This window comes from Tachypleus tridentatus, chromosome 5, assembly GCF_004210375.1.
Source record: "Tachypleus tridentatus isolate NWPU-2018 chromosome 5, ASM421037v1, whole genome shotgun sequence".
NCBI lineage: Eukaryota > Metazoa > Arthropoda > Merostomata > Xiphosura > Limulidae > Tachypleus > Tachypleus tridentatus.
Window position 1 is genome coordinate 3,080,806 of NC_134829.1, and position 26,311 is coordinate 3,107,116.

Genomic DNA, 26,311 nt, shown 5'->3' on the forward strand with positions numbered 1-26,311 from the left:
CCTTACCGTCAGTCTGTTTATATCAATAATATTACAGTTACCTTACTGTCATTCTGTTTATATCAATAATATTAAAGTTACCTTACCGTCAGTCTGTTTATATCAATATTACAGTTACCTTACCGTCAGTCTGTTTATATCAATATTACAGTTACCTTACCGTCAGTCTGTTTATATCAATAATATTACAGTTACCTTACCGTCAGTCTGTTTATATCAATAATATTACAGTTACCTTACCGTCAGTCTGTTTATATCAATAATATTACAGTTACCTTACCGTCAGTCTGTTTATATCAATAATATTACAGTTACCTTACCGTCAGTCTGTTTATATCAATAATATTACAGTTACCTTACCGTCAGTCTGTTTATATCAATAATATTACAGTTACCTTACCGTCAGTCTGTTTATATCAATAATATTACAGTTACCAACCGTCATCTGTTTATATCAATAATATTACAGTTACCTTACCGTCAGTCTGTTTATATCAATAATATTACAGTTACCTTACCGTCAGTCTGTTTATATCAATAATATTACAGTTACCTTACCGTCAGTCTGTTTTTATCAATAATATTACAGTTACCTTACCGTCAGTCTGTTTATATCAATAATATTACAGTTACCTTACCGTCAGTCTGTTTATATCAATAATATTACAGTTACCTTACCGTCAGTCTGTTTATATCAATAATATTACAGTTATCTTACTGTCAGTCTGTTTATATCAATAATATTACAGGTATCAAATCTGTTTTTATCAATAATATTACAGTTACCATACCGTCAGTCTGTTTATATCAATAATATTACAGTTACCTTACCGTCATTCTGTTTATATCAATAATATTACAGTTACCTTACCGTCAGTCTGTTTATATCAATAATATTGCAGTTACCTTACCGTCAGTCTGTTTATATCAATATTACAGTTACCTTACCGTCATTCTGTTTATATCAATAATATTACAGTTACCTTACCGTCAGTCTGTTTATATCAATAATATTACAGTTACCTTACCGTCAGTCTGTTTATATCAATAATATTACAGTTACCTTACCGTCAGTCTGTTTATATCAATAATATTACAGTTACCTTACCGTCAGTCTGTTTATATCAATATTACAGTTACCTTACCGTCAGTCTGTTTATATCAATAATATTACAGTTATCATATCTGTTTTTATCAATAATATTAGAGTTACCTTACCGTCAGTCTGTTTATATCAATAATATTACAGTTACCTTACCGTCATTCTGTTTATATCAATAATATTACAGTTACCTTACCGTCATTCTGTTTATATCAATAATATTACAGTTACCTTACCGTCATTCTGTTTATATCAATAATATTACAGTTACCTTACCGTCATTCTGTTTATATCAATAATATTACAGTTACCTTACCGTCAGTCTGTTTATATCAATAATATTACAGTTACCTTACCGTCAGTCTGTTTATATCAATAATATTACAGTTACCTTACCGTCAGTCTGTTTATATCAATAATATTACAGTTACCTTACCGTCAGTCTGTTTATATCAATAATATTACAGTTACCTTACCGTCAGTCTGTTTATATCAATAATATTACAGTTACCTTACCGTCAGTCTGTTTATATCAATAATATTACAGTTACCTTACCGTCAGTCTGTTTATATCAATAATATTACAGTTACCTTACCGTCAGTCTGTTTATATCAATAATATTACAGTTACCTTACCGTCATTCTGTTTATATCAATAATATTACAGTTACCTTACCGTCAGTCTGTTTATATCAATAATATTACAGTTACCTTACCGTCAGTCTGTTTATATCAATAATATTACAGTTACCTTACCGTCAGTCTGTTTATATCAATAATATTACAGTTACCTTACCGTCAGTCTGTTTATATCAATAATATTACAGTTACCTTACCGTCAGTCTGTTTATATCAATAATATTACAGTTACCTTACCGTCAGTCTGTTTATATCAATAATATTACAGTTACCTTACCGTCAGTCTGTTTATATCAATAATATTACAGTTACCTTACCGTCAGTCTGTTTATATCAATAATATTACAGTTACCTTACCGTCAGTCTGTTTATATCAATAATATTACAGTTACCTTACCGTCAGTCTGTTTATATCAATAATATTACAGTTACCTTACCGTCAGTCTGTTTATATCAATAATATTACAGTTACCTTACCGTCAGTCTGTTTATATCAATAATATTACAGTTACCTTACCGTCAGTCTGTTTATATCAATAATATTACAGTTACCTTACCGTCAGTCTGTTTATATCAATAATATTACAGTTACCTTACCGTCAGTCTGTTTATATCAATAATATTACAGTTACCTTACCGTCAGTCTGTTTATATCAATAATATTACAGTTACCTTACCGTCAGTCTGTTTATATCAATAATATTACAGTTACCTTACCGTCAGTCTGTTTATATCAATAATATTACAGTTACCTTACCGTCAGTCTGTTTATATCAATAATATTACAGTTACCTTACCGTCAGTCTGTTTATATCAATAATATTACAGTTACCTTACCGTCAGTCTGTTTATATCAATAATATTACAGTTACCTTACCGTCAGTCTGTTTATATCAATAATATTACAGTTACCTTACCGTCAGTCTGTTTATATCAATAATATTACAGTTACCTTACCGTCAGTCTGTTTATATCAATAATATTACAGTTACCTTACCGTCAGTCTGTTTATATCAATAATATTACAGTTACCTTACCGTCAGTCTGTTTATATCAATAATATTACAGTTACCTTACCGTCAGTCTGTTTATATCAATAATATTACAGTTACCTTACCGTCAGTCTGTTTATATCAATAATATTACAGTTACCTTACCGTCAGTCTGTTTATATCAATAATATTACAGTTACCTTACCGTCAGTCTGTTTATATCAATAATATTACAGTTACCTTACCGTCAGTCTGTTTATATCAATAATATTACAGTTACCTTACCGTCAGTCTGTTTATATCAATAATATTACAGTTACCTTACCGTCAGTCTGTTTATATCAATAATATTACAGTTACCTTACCGTCAGTCTGTTTATATCAATAATATTACAGTTACCTTACCGTCAGTCTGTTTATATCAATAATATTACAGTTACCTTACCGTCAGTCTGTTTATATCAATAATATTACAGTTACCTTACCGTCAGTCTGTTTATATCAATAATATTACAGTTACCTTACCGTCAGTCTGTTTATATCAATAATATTACAGTTACCTTACCGTCAGTCTGTTTATATCAATAATATTACAGTTACCTTACCGTCAGTCTGTTTATATCAATAATATTACAGTTACCTTACCGTCAGTCTGTTTATATCAATAATATTACAGTTACCTTACCGTCAGTCTGTTTATATCAATAATATTACAGTTACCTTACCGTCAGTCTGTTTATATCAATAATATTACAGTTACCTTACCGTCAGTCTGTTTATATCAATAATATTACAGTTACCTTACCGTCAGTCTGTTTATATCAATAATATTACAGTTACCTTACCGTCAGTCTGTTTATATCAATAATATTACAGTTACCTTACCGTCATTCTGTTTATATCAATAATATTACAGTTACCTTACCGTCATTCTGTTTATATCAATAATATTACAGTTACCTTACCGTCATTCTGTTTATATCAATAATATTACAGTTACCTTACCGTCAGTCTGTTTATATCAATAATATTACAGTTACCTTACCGTCAGTCTGTTTATATCAATAATATTACAGTTACCTTACCGTCAGTCTGTTTATATCAATAATATTACAGTTACCTTACCGTCAGTCTGTTTATATCAATAATATTACAGTTACCTTACCGTCAGTCTGTTTATATCAATAATATTACAGTTACCTTACCGTCAGTCTGTTTATATCAATAATATTACAGTTACCTTACCGTCAGTCTGTTTATATCAATAATATTACAGTTACCTTACCGTCAGTCTGTTTATATCAATAATATTACAGTTACCTTACCGTCAGTCTGTTTATATCAATAATATTACAGTTACCTTACCGTCAGTCTGTTTATATCAATAATATTACAGTTACCTTACCGTCAGTCTGTTTATATCAATAATATTACAGTTACCTTACCGTCAGTCTGTTTATATCAATAATATTACAGTTACCTTACCGTCATTCTGTTTATATCAATAATATTACAGTTACCTTACCGTCAGTCTGTTTATATCAATAATATTACAGTTACCTTACCGTCAGTCTGTTTATATCAATAATATTACAGTTACCTTACCGTCAGTCTGTTTATATCAATAATATTACAGTTACCTTACCGTCAGTCTGTTTATATCAATAATATTACAGTTACCTTACCGTCAGTCTGTTTATATCAATAATATTACAGTTACCTTACCGTCAGTCTGTTTATATCAATAATATTACAGTTACCTTACCGTCATTCTGTTTATATCAATAATATTACAGTTACCTTACCGTCAGTCTGTTTATATCAATAATATTACAGTTACCTTACCGTCAGTCTGTTTATATCAATAATATTACAGTTACCTTACCGTCAGTCTGTTTATATCAATAATATTACAGTTACCTTACCGTCAGTCTGTTTATATCAATAATATTACAGTTACCTTACCGTCAGTCTGTTTATATCAATAATATTACAGTTACCTTACCGTCAGTCTGTTTATATCAATAATATTACAGTTACCTTACCGTCAGTCTGTTTATATCAATAATATTACAGTTACCTTACCGTCAGTCTGTTTATATCAATAATATTACAGTTACCTTACCGTCAGTCTGTTTATATCAATAATATTACAGTTACCTTACCGTCAGTCTGTTTATATCAATAATATTACAGTTACCTTACCGTCAGTCTGTTTATATCAATAATATTACAGTTACCTTACCGTCAGTCTGTTTATATCAATAATATTACAGTTACCTTACCTTCAGTCTGTTTATATCAATAATATTACAGTTACCTTACCGTCAGTCTGTTTATATCAATAATATTACAGTTACCTTACCGTCAGTCTGTTTATATCAATAATATTTGAGTTACCTTACCGTCATTCTGTTTATATCAATAATATTACAGTTACCTTACCGTCAGTCTGTTTATATCAATAATATTACAGTTACCTGACCGTCAGTCTGTTTATATCAATAATATTACAGTTACCTTACCGTCAGTCTGTTTATATCAATAATATTACAGTTACCTTACCGTCAGTCTGTTTATATCAATAATATTACAGTTACCTTACCGTCAGTCTGTTTATATCAATAATATTACAGTTACCTTACCGTCAGTCTGTTTATATCAATAATATTACAGTTACCTTACCGTCATTCTGTTTATATCAATAATATTATAGTTACCCTACCGTCAGTCTGTTTATATCAATAATATTGCAGTTACCTTACCGTCAGTCTGTTTATATCAATATTACAGTTACCTTACCGTCATTCTGTTTATATCAATAATATTACAGTTACCTTACCGTCAGTCTGTTTATATCAATAATATTACAGTTACCTTACCGTCAGTCTGTTTATATCAATAATATTACAGTTACCTTACCGTCAGTCTGTTTTTATATCAATAATATTACAGTTACCTTACCGTCAGTCTGTTTATATCAATAATATTACAGTTACCTTACCGTCAGTCTGTTTATATCAATAATATTACAGTTACCTTACCGTCATTCTGTTTATATCAATAATATTACAGTTACCTTACCGTCAGTCTGTTTATATCAATAATATTACAGTTACCTTACCGTCATTCTGTTTATATCAATAATATTACAGTTACCTTACCGTCATTCTGTTTATATCAATAATATTACAGTTACCTTACCGTCATTCTGTTTATATCAATAATATTACAGTTACCTTACCGTCAGTCTGTTTATATCAATAATATTACAGTTACCTACCGTCAGTCCAGTTACCTTACCGTCAGTCTGTTTATATCAATAATATTACAGTTACCTTACCGTCAGTCTGTTTATATCAATAATATTACAGTTACCTTACCGTCAGTCTGTTTATATCAATAATATTACAGTTACCTTACCGTCAGTCTGTTTATATCAATAATATTACAGTTACCTTACCGTCAGTCTGTTTATATCAATAATATTACAGTTACCTTACCGTCAGTCTGTTTATATCAATAATATTACAGTTACCTTACCGTCAGTCTGTTTATATCAATAATATTACAGTTACCTTACCGTCAGTCTGTTTATATCAATATTACAGTTACCTTACCGTCAGTCTGTTTATATCAATAATATTACAGTTACCTTACCGTCAGTCTGTTTATATCAATAATATTACAGTTACCTTACCGTCAGTCTGTTTATATCAATAATATTACAGTTACCTTACCGTCAGTCTGTTTATATCAATAATATTACAGTTACCTTACCGTCAGTCTGTTTATATCAATAATATTACAGTTACCTTACCGTCAGTCTGTTTATATCAATAATATATTACAGTACAGTTACCTTACCGTCAGTCTGTTTATATCAATAATATTACAGTTACCTTACCGTCATTCTGTTTATATCAATAATATTACAGTTACCTTACCGTCAGTCTGTTTATATCAATATTACAGTTACCTTACCGTCAGTCTGTTTATATCAATAATATTACAGTTACCTTACCGTCAGTCTGTTTATATCAATAATATTACAGTTACCTTACCGTCAGTCTGTTTATATCAATAATATTACAGTTACCTTACCGTCAGTCTGTTTATATCAATAATATTACAGTTACCTTACCGTCAGTCTGTTTATATCAATAATATTACAGTTACCTTACCGTCAGTCTGTTTATATCAATATTACAGTTACCTTACCGTCAGTCTGTTTATATCAATATTACAGTTACCTTACCGTCATTCTGTTTATATCAATAATATTACAGTTACCTTACCGTCAGTCTGTTTATATCAATAATATTACAGTTACCTTACCGTCAGTCTGTTTATATCAATAATATTACAGTTACCTTACCGTCAGTCTGTTTATATCAATAATATTACAGTTACCTTACCGTCAGTCTGTTTATATCAATAATATTACAGTTACCTTACCGTCAGTCTGTTTATATCAATAATATTACAGGTATCAAATCTGTTTTTATCAATAATATTAGAGTTACCATACCGTCAGTCTCTTTATATCAATAATATTTGAGTTGCCTTACCGTCATTCTGTTTATATCAATAATATTACAGTTACCTTACCGTCAGTCTGTTTATATCAATATTACAGTTACCTTACCGTCATTCTGTTTATATCAATAATATTACAGTTACCTTACCGTCAGTCTGTTTATATCAATAATATTACAGTTACCTTACCGTCAGTCTGTTTATATCAATAATATTACAGTTACCTTACCGTCAGTCTGTTTATATCAATAATATTACAGTTACCTTACCGTCAGTCTGTTTATATCAATAATATTACAGTTACCTTACCGTCAGTCTGTTTATATCAATAATATTACAGTTACCTTACCGTCATTCTGTTTATATCAATAATATTACAGTTACCTTACCGTCAGTCTGTTTATATCAATAATATTACAGTTACCTTACCGTCAGTCTGTTTATATCAATAATATTACATATACCTTACCGTCAGTCTGTTTATATCAATAATATTACAGTTACCTTACCGTCATCAGTCTGTTTATATCAATAATATTACAGTTACCTTACCGTCAGTCTGTTTATATCAATAATATTACAGTTACCTTACCGTCAGTCTGTTTATATCAATAATATTACAGTTACCTTACCGTCAGTCTGTTTATATCAATAATATTACAGTTACCTTACCGTCAGTCTGTTTATATCAATAATATTACAGTTACCTTACCGTCATTCTGTTTATATCAATAATATTACAGTTACCTTACCGTCATTCTGTTTATATCAATAATATTACAGTTACCTTACCGTCATTCTGTTTATATCAATAATATTACAGTTACCTTACCGTCATTCTGTTTATATCAATAATATTACAGTTACCTTACCGTCAGTCTGTTTATATCAATAATATTACAGTTACCTTACCGTCAGTCTGTTTATATCAATAATATACAGTTACCTTACCGTCAGTCTGTTTATATCAATAATATTACAGTTACCTTACCGTCAGTCTGTTTATATCAATAATATTACAGTTACCTTACCGTCAGTCTGTTTATATCAATAATATTACAGTTACCTTACCGTCAGTCTGTTTATATCAATAATATTACAGTTACCTTACCGTCAGTCTGTTTATATCAATATTACAGTTACCTTACCGTCAGTCTGTTTATATCAATAATATTACAGTTACCTTACCGTCAGTCTGTTTATATCAATAATATTACAGTTACCTTACCGTCAGTCTGTTTATATCAATAATATTACAGTTACCTTACCGTCAGTCTGTTTATATCAATAATATTACAGTTACCTTACCGTCAGTCTGTTTATATCAATAATATTACAGTTACCTTACCGTCAGTCTGTTTATATCAATAATATTACAGTTACCTTACCGTCAGTCTGTTTATATCAATAATATTACAGTTACCTTACCGTCAGTCTGTTTATATCAATAATATTACAGTTACCTTACCGTCAGTCTGTTTATATCAATAATATTACAGTTACCTTACCGTCAGTCTGTTTATATCAATAATATTACAGTTACCTTACCGTCAGTCTGTTTATATCAATAATATTACAGTTACCTTACCGTCAGTCTGTTTATATCAATAATATTACAGTTACCTTACCGTCAGTCTGTTTATATCAATAATATTACAGTTACCTTACCGTCAGTCTGTTTATATCAATAATATTACAGTTACCTTACCGTCAGTCTGTTTATATCAATAATATTACAGTTACCTTACCGTCAGTCTGTTTATATCAATAATATTACAGTTACCTTACCGTCAGTCTGTTTATATCAATAATATTACAGTTACCTTACCGTCAGTCTGTTTATATCAATAATATTACAGTTACCTTACCGTCAGTCTGTTTATATCAATAATATTACAGTTACCTTACCGTCAGTCTGTTTATATCAATAATATTACAGTTACCTTACCGTCAGTCTGTTTATATCAATAATATTACAGTTACCTTACCGTCAGTCTGTTTATATCAATAATATTACAGTTACCTTACCGTCAGTCTGTTTATATCAATAATATTACAGTTATCTTACTGTCAGTCTGTTTATATCAATAATATTACAGGTATCAAATCTGTTTTTATCAATAATATTAGAGTTACCATACCGTCAGTCTGTTTATATCAATAATATTACAGTTACCTTACCGTCATTCTGTTTATATCAATAATATTACAGTTACCTTACCGTCAGTCTGTTTATATCAATAATATTACAGTTACCTTACCGTCAGTCTGTTTATATCAATAATATTACAGTTACCTTACCGTCATTCTGTTTATATCAATAATATTACAGTTACCTTACCGTCAGTCTGTTTATATCAATAATATTACAGTTACCTTACCGTCAGTCTGTTTATATCAATAATATTACAGTTACCTTACCGTCAGTCTGTTTATATCAATAATATTACAGTTACCTTACCGTCATTCTGTTTATATCAATAATATTAGAGTTACCTTACCGTCAGTCTGTTTATATCAATAATATTACAGTTACCTTACCGTCAGTCTGTTTATATCAATAATATTACAGTTACCTTACCGTCAGTCTGTTTATATCAATAATATTACAGTTACCTGACCGTCAGTCTGTTTATATCAATAATATTACAGTTACCTTACCGTCATTCTGTTTATATCAATAATATTACAGTTACCTGACCGTCAGTCTGTTTATATCAATAATATTACAGTTACCTTACCGTCAGTCTGTTTATATCAATAATATTACAGTTACCTTACCGTCAGTCTGTTTATATCAATAATATTACAGTTACCTTACCGTCAGTCTGTTTATATCAATAATATTTGAGTTACCTTACCGTCATTCTGTTTATATCAATAATATTACAGTTACCTTACCGTCATTCTGTTTATATCAATAATATTACAGTTACCTTACCGTCATTCTGTTTATATCAATAATATTACAGTTACCTTACCGTCATTCTGTTTATATCAATAATATTACAGTTACCTTACCGTCAGTCTGTTTATATCAATAATATTACAGTTACCTTACCGTCAGTCTGTTTATATCAATAATATTACAGTTACCTTACCGTCATTCTGTTTATATCAATATTACAGTTACCTTACCGTCAGTCTGTTTATATCAATAATATTACAGTTACCTTACCGTCAGTCTGTTTATATCAATAATATTACAGTTACCTTACCGTCATTCTGTTTATATCAATAATATTACAGTTACCTTACCGTCAGTCTGTTTATATCAATAATATTACAGTTACCTTACCGTCAGTCTGTTTATATCAATAATATTACAGTTACCTTACCGTCAGTCTGTTTATATCAATAATATTACAGTTACCTTACCGTCAGTCTGTTTATATCAATAATATTACAGTTACCTTACCGTCAGTCTGTTTATATCAATAATATTACAGTTACCTTACCGTCAGTCTGTTTATATCAATAATATTACAGTTACCTTACCGTCAGTCTGTTTATATCAATAATATTACAGTTACCTTACTGTCATTCTGTTTATATCAATAATATTAAAGTTACCTTTCCGTCAGTCTGTTTATATCAATATTACAGTTACCTTACCGTCAGTCTGTTTATATCAATAATATTACAGTTACCTTACCGTCAGTCTGTTTATATCAATAATATTACAGTTACCTTACCGTCAGTCTGTTTATATCAATAATATTACAGTTATCTTACTGTCAGTCTCTTTATATCAATAATATTTGAGTTGCCTTACCGTCATTCTGTTTATATCAATAATATTACAGTTACCTTACCGTCAGTCTGTTTATATCAATATTACAGTTACCTTACAGTAATTCTGTTTATATCAATAATATTACAGTTACCTTACCGTCAGTCTGTTTATATCAATAATATTACAGTTACCTTACCGTCAGTCTGTTTATATCAATAATATTACAGTTATCTTACTGTCAGTCTGTTTGTATCAATAATATTACAGTTATCATATCTGTTTTTATCAATAATATTAGAGTTACCATACCGTCAGTCTGTTTATATCAATAATATTACAGTTACCTTACCGTCATTCTGTTTATATCAATAATATTATAGTTACCCTACCGTCAGTCTGTTTATATCAATAATATTGCAGTTACCTTACCGTCAGTCTGTTTATATCAATATTACAGTTACCTTACAGTAATTCTGTTTATATCAATAATATTACAGTTACCTTACCGTCAGTCTGTTTATATCAATAATATTACAGTTACCTGACCGTCAGTCTGTTTATATCAATAATATTACAGTTACCTTACCGTCAGTCTGTTTATATCAATAATATTACAGTTACCTTACCTTCAGTCTGTTTATATCAATAATATTACAGTTACCTTACCGTCAGTCTGTTTATATCAATAATATTACAGGTATCAAATCTGTTTTTATCAATAATATTAGAGTTACCATACCGTCAGTCTCTTTATATCAATAATATTACAGTTACCTTACCGTCATTCTGTTTATATCAATAATATTTGAGTTACCTTACCGTCATTCTGTTTATATCAATAATATTACAGTTACCTTACCGTCATTCTGTTTATATCAATAATATTTGAGTTGCCTTACCGTCATTCTGTTTATATCAATAATATTACAGTTACCTTACCGTCTGTCTGTTTATATCAATAATATTACAGTTACCTTACCGTCAGTCTGTTTATATCAATAATATTGCAGTTACCTTACCGTCAGTCTGTTTATATCAATAATATTACAGTTACCTGACCGTCAGTCTGTTTATATCAATAATATTGCAGTTACCTTACCGTCAGTCTGTTTATATCAATAATATTACAGTTACCTTACCGTCAGTCTGTTTATATCAATAATATTACAGTTACCTTACCGTCATTCTGTTTATATCAATAATATTACAGTTACCTTACCGTCAGTCTGTTTATATCAATATTACAGTTACCTTACCGTCAGTCTGTTTATATCAATATTACAGTTACCTTACCGTCATTCTGTTTATATCAATAATATTACAGTTACCTTACCGTCAGTCTGTTTATATCAATAATATTACAGTTACCTTACCGTCAGTCTGTTTATATCAATAATATTACAGTTACCTTACCGTCAGTCTGTTTATATCAATAATATTACAGTTACCTTACCGTCAGTCTGTTTATATCAATAATATTACAGTTACCTTACCGTCAGTCTGTTTATATCAATAATATTACAGTTACCTTACCGTCATTCTGTTTATATCAATAATATTACAGTTACCTTACCGTCATTCTGTTTATATCAATAATATTTGAGTTGCCTTACCGTCATTCTGTTTATATCAATAATATTACAGTTACCTTACCGTTAGTCTGTTTATATCAATAATATTACAGTTACCTGACCGTCAGTCTGTTTATATCAATAATATTACAGTTACCTTACCGTCATTCTGTTTATATCAATATTACAGTTACCTTACCGTCACTCTGTTTTTATCAATAATATTAGAGTTACCTTACCGTCAGTCTGTTTTTATCAATAATATTTCAGTTACCTTACCGTCATTCTGTTTATATCAATAATATTATAGTTACCCTACCGTCAGTCTGTTTATATGAATAATATTGCAGTTACCTTACCGTCAGTCTGTTTATATCAATAATATTACAGTTACCTGACCGTCAGTCTGTTTATATCAATAATATTGCAGTTACCTTACCGTCAGTCTGTTTATATCAATAATATTACAGTTACCTGACCGTCAGTCTGTTTATATCAATAATATTGCAGTTACCTTACCGTCAGTCTGTTTATATCAATAATATTACAGTTACCTGACCGTCAGTCTGTTTATATCAATAATATTACAGTTACCTTACTGTCATTCTGTTTATATCAATAATATTAAAGTTACCTTACCGTCAGTCTGTTTATATCAATATTACAGTTACCTTACCGTCAGTCTGTTTATATCAATATTGCAGTTACCTTACCGTCATTCTGTTTATATCAATAATATTACAGTTACCTTACCGTCAGTCTGTTTATATCAATATTACAGTTACCTTACCGTCATTCTGTTTATATCAATAATATTACAATTAGAGAAAAACGAATTTGTTCCACTTATCCTGGTTAGGTTTATAATACTGTACGTATATTCTCTTTCAGTCATGGCTGATGTGACATTTCCAGAGGATCTTCGTGAGGATTCACTTTTAATCCTCAATGTACCTATGAGGATTAAAGTATTAAAGTCTTTAGGAATTCAAAAAATCTGACAAGAAATAAAATAGATTCGTAGATTTGACACCTAAAAATCAGCTGGTATCGTTGAAACACATTTGGCTACACTGATATTATAATAATTGTTGAAACACATTTGGCTACACTGTTATTATAATATTGGTTAAAACATATTTGGCTACACTGTTATTATAATATTGGTTGAAACACATTTGGCTACACTGTTATTATAATATTGGTTGAAACACATTTGGCTATACTGTTATTATAATATTGATTGAAACACATTTGGCTACACTGTTATTATAATATTGGATAAGAACTTATATACTGCAACTTTCTTTGAATAAAATTAAAGTATTGAAATTACTGAAAGAAAAGGCAGTAACTTTAAAGAACCGAGGTAAGAGGTGTATGTGAAACAATATTTAATCTGTAAGAAGGAGTGTCACACCGTGACCTTTCTGGACATCGGTAAACACCAAGTATTATTGTTATTATTGCTTATACATTTTTTTATTGGTTGAAAATTCTTCCTTGTTAGTAACTACCGAAATCAATGGAGAATAATTACTGACTATTAGCCATCTGCATCATTAGAGAACAATCAGTGATATTAGCTGTCTATATCATTAGTGAATAATTCTTGAGTGTTAGCTCTCTGTATCATTAGAGAACAATCAGTGATATTAGCTGTCTATATCATTAGAACACAATTCCTGAGTGTTAGCTCTCTGTATCATTAGAGAACAATCAGTGATATTAGCCGTCTATCATTAGAACACAATTCCTGACTATTAGCCGCCTATGTGATAAGAGAGTAATTCTTGACTGACATAAAGCCATCTATGTCAGTAAATATTACATTTCTCTTTTGTGAGTCACTGTAACTGACATGATTTATCTGAAGTCCTTATGTTCTGTGATGTTACAAAAGTCCTTATGTTCAGTGATGTTCACCCTTCCAGTGAAGACCATGTTTTAACTCTTACAAAAGTCCATATGTTCCGTGATGTTCACCCTTACAGTGAAGACCATGTTTTAACTCTTACAAAAGTCCTTATGTTCCGTGATGTTCACCCTTTCAGTGAAGACCATGTTTTAACTCTTACAAAAGTCCTTATGTTCCGTGATGTTCACCCTTTCAGTAAAGACCATGTTTTAACTTTTATAAAAGTCCTTATGTTCCGTGATGTTCACCCTTTCAGTGAAGACCATGTTTTAACTCTTACAAAAGTCCTTATGTTCCGTGATGTTCACCCTTTCAGTAAAGACCATGTTTTAACTCCTATAAAAGTTCTTATGTTTCGTGATGTTCACCCTTTTAGTGAAGACCATGTTTTAACTTTTACAAAAGTCTTTTCGAATTCATGACGCTAATATTTGAATTTTGATACCCATGGTGGGCAAAGATTAGATAGCCCATTGTGTAGCTTTATACTTAAAGGATTATACCAAATAATTGACCTATTATGTAAATTGGTTTTATTGTTAAATCGTGTAGACGTCACACGTTCCAGGCTGAGACGTTATTTTAAATAAATACTTTCTTCTAGTTTTGGAGTTGAGAACGTCTGGTGGGAAATTACGGAGACACTCTTTGTTCTCTTATTTGTTGTTAATAAGATTCAAACACCAGGATAACAGCATTTGTGTATAGCGTCAAACATCCCAGAATGAAACGTGCTGTTTTATTATAGAATTAGAATCCAGTCGACAGTTTACACTCGTAATACACTGATATTACTGTTTCCTGGACTCACGGACAGTTCTACATCTTTCATTGTGTCTTGTAGCAACCTGTTATCTACAACTATTGACGTTCCTACTAAAGTGTTTATTATTCCACTGGAACGAAGTAGCCAGTGGTGTTGGTGACCATTCATGTGTTAACTAAACGTTTTAGTCACCCAGTGGCACAGCGGATTTATACTGCTAGAATCTTTGTTTCCTGGATAGAACACAAATAACTCATTATATAACTTTGTGATTAACTATACGAAACAATTAAATATATTGTAAATTATAATACTCTCGGAGAAGTTATTATACGTTAAACCCAGTAGGTAGCGCTTTATTGAAACTAAAACTCAGTAATGTTCGTAATTAATCCTATTAACTTAAGTTTGTTTGTTGTTAAGTAATAAAAGGTTGTCTCTCTTGTCGAGCTTTGCTTTTTGTTATTTCAGACGTTCTGGCATAGGTACAATGTTAATGAATATTGACTCTTCTTCTGAGCTTTGTTTGAGCTAATCCAGTTTTGTTAAGACCGTTCGCGTGACGTGTCTCTTTTCATTAGAATCTTTCAAGTATCATGATGATTGGAGGAGAAAAGATAAAATATTATAATGTGAATTTCTGTACCGGTAATCTGTTTGTCTTTCTGTTGTGATACATTTTTTTGTCTTAATTCGATGCTTCAATTTTCAAATGTAATTTAAAAATGTTTCGTTATCCTTACAAGTTCAGTGAACTTAAACCATCACACACAACGCGTTTCGTTTCTCTCCACCAATAGTGTTCTATCGTTCCATTTTTTAACGCTCAGCCTTGTTAATGCAACGACAGAGCTATTCCCTAAATAAACACATCTACATAATTTTACGTAGAGCTATTCCCTAAATAAATACATCTACATAATTTTATGTTGTCCTTCCTTGCTACACTAGTCGTATGTAATAAACAATTTACGTTTTACGATCATTTCTTTTTAATTGCATTCAGTGCATAAAAACTTTATTCATTAACAATGTTTTAAATTTGTTCGTTTTACTCCATAGGAAAACCTTGAACATCATTTTATGACGTAAAAGTCCCAGGTACTCGGCACTACATAAATAGTTATAACAAAGCATATCGTAAGAAAAATAGGTTATATACGTTTGTCTGTAAAGTGGGAAACATTTAGCTACTATAAAAACGTAACTCCCTATCACATCACATCGTGGAACGTTTATGATACATAATGGAACTGTTATATTGCATGGTGAAACTGTAATATCACGTGGTGGAATTATCATATCACATGGCATAACAGTAATATTGCTGAGTGAAACTGTCGTATGACATGGTGCAAAAATTATATTAAATAATAGAACACGTGGTATGACATGTTGGAAAAATTATATTAAATAATAGAACACAATGTATGACATGGGGGAACTGTTATATTAAATAATATAACACATCATATGACATGTTGAAACCATCATATGTTTTCTCTAACATTCTTAGTAAAGTTGTGTTTATTATTTCAACAGATTGAAGGTTCAACATGAATTAACAGAGTACACTGGAAACATTTCTTGACAACTTTGTCCATTTTTATCTGATCATTTTCATGAAGGTCGAATCTTGTTGTTTTAAAGTGTTTATTGACAAAAAACCTCATCTCAGTAGATTGTGTTACAATAACACAACGTGTAAACCACATTTTGAAACATCAAATTATCCCTAGTGAAACATCTGTATTAAAAGTATTCAGTGTTTTTATATTTGATATCATCTTTGAAGATGGTTTATGAATGAAAAATAGCAGTCGGTTGATTTAGAAAAATATTAGTTGACGTTTTAAGAAATAAAAATTATTTATTTGATTTTATGGAGTTCCACTCGTCTTTTAATAAAAATTATTTATTTGATTTTATGGAGTTCCACTCGTCTTTTAATAAAAATTATTTATTTGACTTTATGGAGTTCCACTCGTCTTTTAATAAAAATTATTTATTTGATTTTATGGAGTTAGCTTGAAGTAAACTTTATCTGGTGCTAGTGATCGATTGTTTCTATTTTAAGTAAACTTTATCTGGTGCTAGTGACCGATTGTTTCTATTTTAAGTAAACTTTATCTGGTGCTAATGACCTATTGTTTCTATTTGTAAGTAAACTTTATCTGGTGCTAATGACCTATTATTTCTATTTTTAAGTAAACTTTATCTGGTGCTGGTGACCTATTGTTTCTATTTTAAGTAAACTTTATCTGGTGCTAGTGACCGATTGTTTCTATTTTAAGTAAACTTTATCTGGTGCTAATGACCTATTGTTTCTATTTGTAAGTAAACTTTATCTGGTGCTAATGACCTATTATTTCTATTTTTAAGTAAACTTTATCTGGTGCTGGTGACCTATTGTTTCTATTTTAAGTAAACTTTATCTGGTGCTAGTGACCGATTGTTTCTATTTTAAGTAAACTTTATCTGGTGCTAATGACCTATTGTTTCTATTTGTAAGTAAACTTCATCTGGTGCTAATGACCTATTATTTCTATTTTTAAGTAAACTTTATCTGGTGCTGGTGACCTATTGTTTCTATTTTAAGTAAACTTTATCTGGTGCTAGTGACCGATTGTTTCTATTTTAAGTAAACTTTATCTGGTGCTAATGACCTATTATTTCTATTTTTAAGTAAACTTTATCTGGTGCTAGTGACCGATTGTTTCTATTTTAAGTAAACTTTATCTGGTGCTAGTGACCGATTGTTTCTATTTTAAGTAAACTTTATCTGGTGCTAGTGACCGATTGTTTCTATTTTAAGTAAACTTTATCTGGTGCTAATGACCTATTGTTTCTATTTTTAAGTAAACTTTATCTGGTGCTAATGACCGATTGTTTCTATTTTAAGTAAACTTTATCTGGTGCTAGTGACCGATTGTTTCTATTTTAAGTAAACTTTATCTGGTGCTAGTGACCGATTGTTTCTATTTTAAGTAAACTTTATCTGGTGCTAATGACCTATTGTTTCTATTTTTAAGTAAACTTTATCTGGTGCTAGTGACCGATTGTTTCTATTTTAAGTAAACTTTATCTGGTTCTAGTGACCGATTGTTTCTATTTTAAGTAAACTTTATCTGGTGCTAATGACCTATTGTTTCTATTTGTAAGTAAACTTTATCTGGTGCTAGTGACCGATTGTTTCTATTTTAAGTAAACTTTATCTGGTGCTAGTGACCGATTGTTTCTATTTTAAGTAAACTTTATCTAGTGCTAGTGACCGATTGTTTCTATTTTTAAGTAAACTTCATCTGGTGCTAATGACCTATTATTTCTATTTTTAAGTAAACTTTATCTGGTGCTGGTGACCTATTGTTTCTATTTTTAAGTAAACTTTATGTGGTGCCAGTGACCGATTGTTTCTATTTTTAAGTAAACTTTATCACGTGCTAGTGACCGATTGTTTCTATTTTAAGTAAACTTTATCTGGTGCTAGTGACCTATTGTTTCTATTTTTAAGTAAACTTTATCTGGTGCCAGTGACCGATTGTTTCTATTTTTAAGTAAACTTTATCACGTGCTAGTGACCGATTGTTTCTATTTTTAAGTGAACTTTACCTGGTGCTAGTGACCGATTGTTTCTATTTTAAGTAAACTTTATCTGGTGCTAGTGACCGATTGTTTCTATTTTAAGTAAACTTTATCTGGTGTTAGTGACCGATTGTTTCTATTTTAAGTGTATTTTTTTTCTTTCTGATGTAAAGCTCCGCAGGTCTAAAGAGTTTGGAAACCCCTGTACTAACCCGAACGGTGATAACTGTTACCGAAACTTGGCGGCTGTAACCTATAACAACGGTTTTACTTTCCATTGCGCTCCAGAATGTCATTTGTTCTGTGTTTTACTCTAAATGAAAATGGCTTTATACGATTCTGAGAACATGAGTGTAACAGAAGTATTATTTTGACCGGAGTTTTTCTAACTATTTCTACGCTAAGTTCCGGCAACTAGCCTGCTTTTGACACCTTGTTAAATTCCCTTTAAATAATTATTAATGATAATATTCGTTTCTTCGGCAGCTTGTTCGTTGGTTAGCCAGGGCGTCGTTGCTATCTTTGGACCACCAGATCCGTTTCTAGGCAACCATATCCAGTCATTATGTGACGCATTAGATATTCCTCACATTGAATCTCGGCTGGAGATGGAAGGTGAAGTCAAAGATGTGTCTATTAATTTGTATCCCAACTCGTACGTAGTGGGAGACTCCTTGCGAGACTTGATCAAATACCTCAACTGGACATCAGTGGCTGTGATTTATGAAGAAAATGTGTGTAAGTGAAGCTAGCGTTCTTTAGAAATATAACTTGGCGCACTTTTAAAGTACTCTAATGTTTGGAAGAAATGTGTACATTGTTATATACTAAGTGTTAAAAAATGACCCCACTTTGGTTTATACAAACCGCAAAGTTGGCGAGATTTACATATGCGGACATATAATAAATATATAAAAACACTTACTTTATTTTACATTGGCTGAATTAAGTGCTTGCGGTCATACTGAGAAAAGTATATTATATTAAATATCAAAATATGTAATAATTTGTACAATGATACAGGCTTTGTGGATATTTAACAATTTTTTAGAATAACAATTTTATCAGACACTTGTAGAAAGAAGTACAATTTAGTATTTCACCTATTCACCTTACCAAAACATATATAATTACAAACTATAACATCAAATTATTATAAATAGCATCTGAAACCTTATATCAGTTCGTATTCAACATCAGTGCTTGGCTGGTCCTTCTTGTACTCATATAACCTCTGAAAAGAGACTTGGCATGCTGTCTATGAGGTTATTGATGTAATTTACTGTGATTTCATCCCAACTTATCACTAGAAGGCGCTACAATACAGTTTCAGTAACTGGTTTAGTGTCGTGATTAGTAATTTTCCGACGACTCAGTTCTGCCCAACAGTTCTCAATGGGATTACTATCTGGAAACTTTGCGTCCATGGCAGTCTTGTAATGTTAAACTGGTCGAAATAATCCTGCGTAATACGTGTAGTATAGACAGTAACATTGTCATCCTAGAACACAAACTTGTTACCAAATCGTACCCTAACATATGGAAGAAATATCGTTTCATGTGATACCTTTAGAAGGCACAATTAACGTTTCTCTAGAGGATATAAAGAGTAGTTTTTCGACCATGATGAATAGTTGCCCAAAAATGTACGACACCACTTCTTGTGTGTATTCCCTTTCTGAGAGACAGTCGTCTCTCATCTATTCTTCAGGAAAATGACAAACAGTAATCATACTATCAGCTTTAACAAGCCGAAAACAAGACTTATATGAAGAGATGGCATGTCGTAAGTTTTCTAATTGTAAGCTGATACGTTGTCTTGTTCAAGCAGCATAGATAGCGGCGAATTATGTTTTATATCAGTTTGCAGATAGCTCTTGTAAAATATCCTTGTTTTGTCCTTCTGCTATTTACTGTTGTTCCAGATACCCTGGGATGAAAACAAAATATCCTTGTTCTGTCCGTCTGCTATTCACTGTTGTTCCAGATACCCTAAGATGAATACAAAATATCCTTGTTTTGTCCGTCTGCTATTCATTGTTGTTCCAGATACCCTGGGATGAATGCAAAATATCCTTGTTCTGTCCGTCTGCTATTCACTGTTGTTCCAGATACCCTGGATGAATGCAAAATATCCTTGTTCTGTCCGTCTGCTATTCACTGTTGTTCCAGATACCCTAAGATGAATACAAAATATCCTTGTTCTGTCCGTCTGCTATTCACTGTTGTTCCAGATACACTGGGATGAATGCAAAATATCCTTGTTTTGTCCGTCTGCTATTCACTGTTGTTCCAGATACCCTAAGATGAATACAAAATATCCTTGTTCTGTTCGTCTGCTATTCACTGTTGTTCCAGATACCCTGGAATGAATGCAAAATATCCTTGTTTTATCTGTCTGCTATTCACTGTTGTTTCAGATACCCTGGGATGAATGCAAAATATCCTTGTTCTGTCTTTGCTATTTACTGTTGTTCGAGATACCCTAAGATAAATGCAAAATATCCTTGTTTTGTCCGTCTGCTATTCACTGTTGTTTCAGATACCCTGGGATGAATGCAAAATATCCTTGTTCTGTCTTTGCTATTTACTGTTGTTCCAGATACCCTAAGATAAATGCAAAATATCCTTGTTTTGTCCATCTGCTATTCACTGTTGTTCCAGATACCCTGGGATGAATGCAAAATATCTTTGTTCTGTCCGTCTGCTATTTACTGTTGTTCCAGATACCCTGGGATGAATGCAAAATATCCTTGTTTTGTCCGTCTGCTATTCACTGTTGTTCCAGATACCCTAGGATGAATACAAAATATCCTTGTTTTGTCCGTCTGCTATTCACTGTTGTTCCAGATACCCTGGGATGAATGCAAAATATCCTTGTTTTGTCCGTCTGCTATTTACTGTTGTTCCAGATATCCTGGGATGAATACAAAATATTCTTGTTTTGTCCATCTGCTACTCACTGTTGTTCCAGATACCCTGGGATGAATGCAAAATATCCTTGTTTTGTCCGTCTGCTACTCACTGTTGTTCCAGATACCCTGGGATGAATGCAAAATATCCTTCCTTTGTCCGTCTACTATTCACTGCTGTTTCAGATACCCTGGGATGAATGCAAAATATCCTTGTTTTGTCCATCTGCTATTCACTGTTGTTCCAGATACCCTGGGATGAATGCAAAATATCCTTGTTCTGTCCGTCTGCTGTTCACTGTTGTTCCACATACCCTGGGATGAATGCAAAATATCCTTGTTCTGTCCGTCTGCTATTTACTGTTGTTCCAGATACCCTGGATATCTAATTGTAATGGATGAATACAAAATATCCTTGTTCTGTCCATCTGCTATTCACTGTTGTTCCAGATACCCTGGGAAGAATACAAAATATCCTTGTTCTGTCCGTCTGCTATTTACTGTTGTTCCAGATACCCCGGGGTGAATGCATTCATGGCAATCCTGTCATACGATTTTACAAGACTTCTTTCAACCTTGGGGTTTACCTGATCAAAACGCGGTCATCTCGGACAGTTGTCTTTCAGTGTCTACCAGCAGACTTTCCTGTAACAACGTTTTCTGTAGTCCGATGACTTTGCAGGATTCTATACACACTACACTGCGATCACCCTACTGTTCTGGCAATGTCTGTTTGCTTTGTACCTTTCTGGCACGTGACGAGGTATGACTCTACTACAACAAGAAATTATCTGAACAAAGCGCTGATCAGTTTCATAAATGATTATAGCAAAACACTCACTTTTATATAAACAAAGTTTTATGTTTATTGTGACGAACAAATGCTCAAAACAACTTACAGAGACTATAATAACAAACAACTTGTAACATGTTTATCCTATCATACACTACCTACTGTGATACTAACTTTACTCAAAACAACTTACAGAGACTATAATAACAAACAACTTGTAACATGTTTATCCTATCATACACTACCTACTGTGATACTAACTTTACTCAAAACAACTTACAGAGACTATAATAACAAACAACTTGTAACATGTTTATCCTATCATACACTACCTACTGTGATACTAACTTTACTCAAAACAACTTACAGAGACTATAATAACAAAACAACTTGTAACATGTTTATCCTATCATACACTACCTACTGTGATACTAACTTTACTCAAAACAACTTACAGAGACTATAATAACAAACAACTTGTAACATGTTTATCCTATCATACACTACCTACTGTGATACTAACTTTACTCAAAACAACTTACAGAGACTATAATAACAAACAACTTGTAACATGTTTATCGTATCATACACTACCTACTGTGATACTAACTTTACTCAGTATCTGCACCATGAAGATAGAACAGTGTAGAAACATTTTAATCAGTGCAATATAAAAAAAATTATCTTTATTTTATACTGACAGCAAAGTCATACAAATTTGTATACGTGTCAGAAATATGTAAAAATACTGCTAAAAATATTATAATATTTGATTTTCTTTCTCCTGTAATAGTGAATAGTTTCAAATATATCTATGATTGTCGGTTTAAATCCATAAACAATGTTTCTTTAGATACATATGAGTGCTTCAAAACCCATATTTTAGTTTCATGAATATTTTGTCATATTTATGCTGGCAGCTCTGATCAGACTACAAGAGCTCGTAAGACCTCCACAGACTGTACAGTTTATGTTCCGGAAGTGTAATCGAAGCAACTTCCGGGAGACCTTGCATGACGTTAAAATGAGAGGCGTATACAGTATTGTAGCAGATATTAAACATACGAGCGTTCCACTATTACTGAAAGCAGTAAGTATCTCTTTCATATGAGGGTAGACAGTTAAATTAGTATTCACTAAATAAAGTACTTAACATTACTGACAAATTCAACTCTTTACCTGAATGACGATTCCATACAAGAAAAAGGAAGTGGAATATTACAAGTGAACAACATCCTCTATGTTTATTACCTCTTGTGATAACCCTTTTATTACCGTAACTAACATCTTATTGAAGCCTCGCATTAGTCATATCTTCATTACTAATAGTCATCAATTAGATAAGTTATAAGGAAAACGACTTGTATGGATTTCATTTCTCACATGTTGTAGTCATTATGTAAGTTTGTTTTTTAATATCATTTAGCTAGTTAGAAATAGAATACCAATTTTAGATTAGACAAGACGGCGTGAAAAACGCCTTTTACCTTTATATAGATTTATCATACAGATGGTTTCAGCTTAAAGACTTAAGTTAGATTAAACATGAGTCAACGTTAATCATAATAAATACAACTCAAGTCGAAACTGTAATACGAAAATGTATAGTTGTTTTAAAGTATGAAGTATTTATCTTAAGTATTAAGTATTTATTTGAAGTATGAACTTTATATTTTAAAATATCAAACATTTCTTTTAAAATATGAAGTGTTTATTTTAAGGTATAAATAATTTATTTTAAAGTATGAAACATTTACTTAAAGTATGAATAACTTTTTAAAGTATAAATTATTTATTTTAAAACATTTTTGGCTTCTCCTGTCTCAAGTAGAAAATATTTTTGAAAGATAAAACACTCAGTATTGTTTTGTATTACATATTTAACGTGTTAACAATTTCTGTTTTGTAGATTCTTCAGGTTCAGATGAACGACTACAAGTACCACTACTCAAGATAAAACACTCAGTATTGTTTTGTATTATATATTTAACGTGTTAACAATTTCTGTTTTGTAGATTCTTCAGGTTCAGATGAACGACTACAAATATCACTACCATTTTTTCACATTTGTAAGTCCTTTTCTTAAATCAAAATAGTTGACTAATAAAAAGTAAGAAAAAATATGAATATGTTTTTCAAAATATTTTACTTTCAAATAACACTTCATTCAGCTGGTTAATATAACGCAACATTTCTGGTTAGTATAATATAACATTTTCACTATACCTGTAAAGTAACGAAACTGTGCTAACAAAACTTATTTTATTGTTTTTACCATCTTTATCATTTTAATTATAGCAATAGTTACTGTATCTAATTTCGCATAATAACATTTTAAAGCCTGTTCAGAAGTATTTTCTATATAAAAAACATATAACAGTTTCAGAACCAAAAGCAAAAACTTGTTGAAACATTATGGTTGTAATAAATGATTTGATTTACACGTAAGAGAAGTTTGGTACCGACCAAGTACAAATTCTCATAAGATAACTTCAAGATACTTCTGACGACGACACCTAATTCAATTTGACGTAGTTAGCATCTATCCATCCTTACTTCTTCTTGAATGACAAGGAAAATTTAACAAGCCAAAATTCCCGCCTTCTCCAATTCAGATACTATGTTATTCCGTATATATTAAATACTATATGTACTTCCGAAAAGTCTTCGAAAGTGTTCTGTTTGAAGTTTAAATCAAACCAAAATAAACGGAAACAAATACTTTATTTCTTGCTTTTGAAGTTCGCATGTCTTGCTTTGTTGTAGCTTACAGAATCCATAATTCTTCTCGTAATTCATCGCATGAGCACATTTTACTGACGTCATGACAGTACAAATTGCAACGTTAAGAATCTCTTGCGTTACGTCATTTTAGTGTCTAATGACTGATTTACAGACAATACACTACTGTATAAAGATGCAATTAGTTAAAATAGGTAACCCCTCCAGACGGCCTTCGGTACCTTTTTAGGAAAATTCTATATTCGGTATTATACATTACAAACTTTAGGTTAAATAATACATTAATGTTATGTATTTGTAAAATGTTCATAATAATATTGTAATAAGTAGTATCATGTATGCTATGTATTAAATGTTAAAAATATACCAGTTGTTTCGCACGGCTGTATATTAAAGTAACTATCTTTCAGGAAATCTAAAAATACAGATTATCAGTTTTTGCATTGCTAAAACTGATGTTACCCTCTTTAGGTCTAGCTGAATTTAGAGCAGTACTTAGCCTTAAAACTTATAATAAGTATGAAATCCGAACTAGTAATCTTGGTAAAAATGTCGTAAATTATCTGTTCCAGACTTTAATTACAATAAATAAATAAAACACTTATCTATATCAAAATTCATGTATTGTTTGAATCACCTATTACATGTTTTATCAAAGTTAAAATAAATGCATAAAAATAACATAACTAAAGTACTTTTGTATTCTGATATTACGTTTTATTTTTTATATTAGTTTTCTTTGATACTTAAATTTTAGCACCCTAGTTGCACAGCGATATGTCTGCTAACTTACGACACTAGAATCAGGGTTTTGATACCCGTGTTTGGCAGAACACAGATAGCCCATTTGTGTAGCATTATGCTTAATTACAAATTTAAATTTTTGAAGAATACGTTTTATGACAGATAGTGCTAAGCCTATCATTCACAAACAAATTTTATTTATTAGTTTTATGCTTATACAGTATTCAACGAAGTATAATTTTCAAGTAGCGAATATTAAATTGCATAATGTGTTT

General features: G+C 31.0%; 1 protein-coding gene across 2 annotated transcripts in view; it reads left to right on the plus strand.

The window, feature by feature from the left end:
- LOC143250404 (glutamate receptor ionotropic, kainate 2-like) overlaps positions 1-26,311 on the plus strand; it is a 260,380-nt gene that overhangs the window by 205,244 nt on the left and 28,825 nt on the right. For both annotated transcript variants that reach the window (XM_076500859.1, XM_076500860.1), the window contains exons 3-5: positions 19,332-19,583; positions 23,471-23,640; positions 24,566-24,619. In XM_076500859.1, coding sequence (XP_076356974.1) covers positions 19,332-19,583; positions 23,471-23,640; positions 24,566-24,619 — 476 coding nt within the window. The remainder of the gene's footprint in view (positions 1-19,331; positions 19,584-23,470; positions 23,641-24,565; positions 24,620-26,311) is intronic.